This window comes from Cynara cardunculus (assembly GCF_001531365.2).
Source record: "Cynara cardunculus var. scolymus isolate 2C chromosome LG 16, CcrdV1, whole genome shotgun sequence".
NCBI classification, from domain to species: Eukaryota; Viridiplantae; Streptophyta; class Magnoliopsida; order Asterales; family Asteraceae; genus Cynara; species Cynara cardunculus.
The window spans coordinates 5,328,293-5,332,722 of record NC_037543.1 but is presented as its reverse complement, the minus strand read 5'-3'; the positions used below and the strand labels follow the sequence as shown (position 1 = coordinate 5,332,722).

The 4,430-nt window shown below is 34.4% G+C and overlaps 1 protein-coding gene across 1 annotated transcript; it reads left to right on the top strand.

Annotated features, from left to right (window-relative positions):
* Positions 1-1,494: 1,494 nt before the first annotated feature.
* Positions 1,495-2,648, top strand: LOC112529887 (PRA1 family protein E). The gene has a single exon (XM_025141314.1). It carries the CDS (start codon positions 1,638-1,640, stop codon positions 2,250-2,252), a length of 615 nt encoding a protein of 204 aa, XP_024997082.1. The 5' UTR covers positions 1,495-1,637; the 3' UTR covers positions 2,253-2,648.
* The last annotated feature ends 1,782 nt before the right edge of the window (positions 2,649-4,430 follow it).

The following is a 4,430-nucleotide window of genomic DNA, read 5'->3' as shown; positions in this document are numbered from 1 at the left end:
AATCGGGTGAAAGTTGGTTCCCCAAAATGACGATTTTGAAAGTTTGTTCCCCAAAATAGAAATCATGTGAAAGTTGGTTCCATTTTGGTGCAATTTTCTCGAGTATAAAAGCTTGCAAATCTTTTCCTTTATTAGCAGCTCTTTCATTGTTAAGTTATCGCACTTAGTTTCTACCCAAATTTAGAAGTTTATGAAGAAGCTTGGTATGGTGTTTTTGGCTGATTTGGATCCAAGAATCATTTGCGAACACATAATAAAAGGAGTCTCTCCTTTTGGAAATACACCATCATACTGATAGTGGAACTACATTGAATCTCGTTGTCTCGACTTACGTGTCATTTACTATTTTTGATAGTACATTGCATTGCTACTATTCTATTTGCGCTACTGGGTCGGTATTCTTAATCGGATCGTGGTTTGCTACATTTGGATCTTGTTTATCCGCATTTGTTGTATTGGATTAGTTTGAATTTGAATTTTTTGATTATATCTGGAACCAATAAACCTTGTGGTCGTTATTGACATCTGGAACCAAGAAACCTTGTGGTCGTTATTGACATTTGGAACTACACCCCTACACGATGTCTGTATGAGAAAATGTGTAGAATAGACATACCAGATTTTTTGTACTTAGTTTTTTATTTCACGAATGATATAAAACAGTCAGAAAAAATGACATATTAGATAAAACAAATCATTGTGAGTTCATACAAAAAAAGAGTAAATTACGTTTTTAGTCCTTATGGTTTGTTGAAAATTTCGATTCTCGTCCTTATGGTTTTAAAATTATGATTTTCATCCTTATGGTTTATAATTCATTGTCTTTTTCATTCTTATGATTTACAATTTATTACTTTTTTTCGTCGCTGTAGCTTACAATTCATTTCTATTTTAGTACTTGGTACTTAAAAACAAGAAAACAAAGTTTCATCCCTCTAATCTAACCTACAAATTTAGTTTCTTAATGATTTTTTTTACACGTTGGTCCAAAAATATTCATTTTCATATTTTTTTTTGTCCATTTTCATTATCATGTTTATGCATATGAAAATGACCAAATGACATGGAATATTAGTTTTAAAATAAAAAATTAATATGACGTGAAATATCTTAGTTAACAAAAGATCTGAATAATGTCAGCATTAACAAGTCAACTAGACCCTTAAATAAACAAAAAGTTTGATAGAGACCCCTAAATGACAATTTTGAAAGTTGGTTCCTCAAAATAGGAATCAGGTGAAAGTTGGTTTCATTTTGGTGCAATTTTCTCTTTTTAAATTTATATTTTATTAAAAATAAAAACATTATTGCTATCTCAAAACCACATAAAATCGTATTATATCAATATAAATAAAAAATATATTAAAATCAAAATATGTCAAGATGTACTGCACAAATACCCTTCTAATATTACATATATAATTGATAACTTTTTAATTATATAAATGGTGGATCCGAATTTTTATAGTAGCGTGATATTATTGATACCATCATATAACAATGACGAATATAAAACTTGAACGTGGCCACGTGGCATTGTTTTTCTTTCTAAAAAGAGGCGTAATTAGCACCTTTCTACAGATCCAGGCATCACCCAAAATCTAGGGTTTAATATCTCTGTTACTGATCTTTCCACAATGTCCAAGATCTCAACCGCCGGTTACGGCGGAGTTCCCACCACCTCCACCGCACCAGCTACCTCTCCTTCTACATTTTTCGATCGGGCGAAATTGCACACGGAGAACTTTGTCGCCAAGCGCCGTCCATGGCGAGACTTTTTCGATTATTCTGCTATCTCTCGACCGATAAGCTACGACGATGCTATGGCTCGGATCAGACAAAATTTGAACTACTTTCGAGTCAATTACGCCATGCTCATGCTCCTAATAATCTTCCTCAGCCTCATTTACCACCCGATTTCGATGATTATTTTTCTGTTCGTCTTCGTTGCTTGGTTTTTCCTTTACTTCTTTCGCGATGCTCGCAGCCCCATTATGATTTTCAACCGTGTTGTTGACGACCGCGCTGTGCTTATCGGTCTGAGTTTGTTAACGATCTTTGCCTTGGCTTTTACTAATGTGGGAATGAATGTGTTGTTATCCTTGATTATTGTGGTTGCGGTTGTGGGGTTACACGCGGCGTTTAGGAGCACTGATAACTTGTTTCTGGATGAACAAGATGCGGCGGAAGGGGGTTTACTTTCTGTTGTTGGTAGCGATTCTTCGCCACGAACAACTTACAGCTTGCATTGATCCAATTAGATTGCTGGGAAAAAGGTCTGTTGTTGTTCTGCAATGATGTGATTGGTTTGTTCTCTTTCAATCTTTAGATGAATTGGTGGGGCCAGTGTGTTGTATACTTATTGAGTGGCTTGTGTCTTTTCTTGTTCCTTCTGGGTTCTGGCCGACTTCATGTTGTTGTCTTTATTCTATTTGCCATGTTTAGAATTGGGAGTTGGAATCTGAAGTTCCCCTGCTTCTCTTAAGAGTGTATGTAGTTTGATATGTAGTTACAATACATGGTGAAGGCGGAAGCTAAAGAACAATGAAATCATAGTCTAGTTGCAGTTGCCTGCCTATTTATGATTGGATCATTCTTTTTGTTTCTACATTTAGGTTGAATTTGATTAAAAATTTCTTGTTTGTTGATTAGATGCTTTAGTGATGTTCTTGTTCCATGCTTTAGTGATGCTTCAGTGCCATCCTTCCAAAGCATTTTACTGGTATTATAATTTGATAGCATACATATTACAAGTAGGTTGGGATAGCATTGAACTGTTTGAATAAGTATTTGTATATGGGCCTGCAAATAGAAGTCCTTAATGTGCTTCTAATCTATAGCATTGAACTTCTTTTTGAAGGCCAAAACTCATTCGCTCCTCAGTTGAATGGTTGAATCCTTGTCCTCAACAGAGGTTGGGATCTACCGGTACCCTGGGTACCGTTGGGCGAATGACCCTCTTGGTCTTGGTTAAAAAACCCAATCTTGGGTATTTCCCAGTGAATTATCAAGTTGCAGGTGCCAAAAATTTCATCTCCTTTTATGTGATTGCTGTACAACCATTAAACTCTAGCAATCAAGCAAAAGTTTTGGTCTTGATATAGTAGGATTTCGTATATGTATGTATCATGATGCCTATAAAGTTAATTAGTCTTGCAAAGCCTCTTGTTAAGTGGATTATAAGTCTTGTAATGAGGGATTATATGGTTAAACATGTCTCTCTCTCCCTCTTTGAAAAAATAACTCGAAATCAAGAAACGAAAAGGAATCTGCTTTTGATTTTATGGACCCCTTGATCTCTTTGTGCCATCATTATGGTGATTGAAGGCCATTTCCCTCACTAAAGGATCATCAATGGGAAAGCAAGCTTCCAGAAACATCAATCAAGGTGAGTCCACTGATATATTTTATACTAGTTTTTAATCTTGGTTAAGTCGATTGTGGTTCCTTACTTCTCATACTTGAATCTGAGGTTGCCAATAATTTCTCTTTATGCTATACTCTCTATCTTATATGTACTGTACCTTGGATTACATTTGGTTAAATTCCCTAGTCGGTTAAAAAGCCTATAACTCTAAGGTTTCACTTATTTCCACCATTCTTTCTTCACATGTGAATATCAAGTAGATCATACTTCATTTCTGGCTATTTTGCCATACAAAGAATTGAATATATCCTTGTTTGGTTGACTATATTGTGCCATACAAACAATTGAACGCTGGGGTCAATATTTGGAGTCATTTTAGCCTACCCATTTAGTTTGGCATAATGGTTATATTGTTGTTCCAAGTAATTTACGTTATATGTGCCTATTGTTCAGCTGATGAGATTGAGAAATAGAGTCCAAAACAAACCAACTCGGTATATCCCACTTGTTTTAATAATTCCCTTTCTTTTGGCAGTGGTTGTGATATAATGATCTCCGGAGGCAGTTATTCTGTTTGCATGATAGCTATGCCAAGAAAGAGATCTATGAAGACCAAGGAAGGCGTATCCGATTCTTTTTTTGGATTCGAAGATAAGACCGGTTTTGTGCTTGCAAAATGTACATTCGCTTTTCTTGAGTTTAAAGTAATGCTATTTGGTGTTGTTTTATTATTATTTATATTTGCAAGCGTCATAATTTCTATACATACAAGCATTCGGAACCATGGTTTAGATTAGGAGTGTTATTAGTTCGCTAGATTGTGTTTCTAAGTAATAAAATTGGTCAGTTATTTCTTATATGTGTGTATATATGTAGGGTATATTTCAAAGGCTTGTGGATTTACACCCCCACCAACGACCTACCCCTATTTATAGATAATAATTACTTAATTATTATTAATTATTTTTTATTTTTCTTATTTTATTTATTTGTAATTATTATTCAATAATATCCTTTATTTATTTTAATTTTTTAAATTGTTGTTTTTTTAAATTATTGTTTT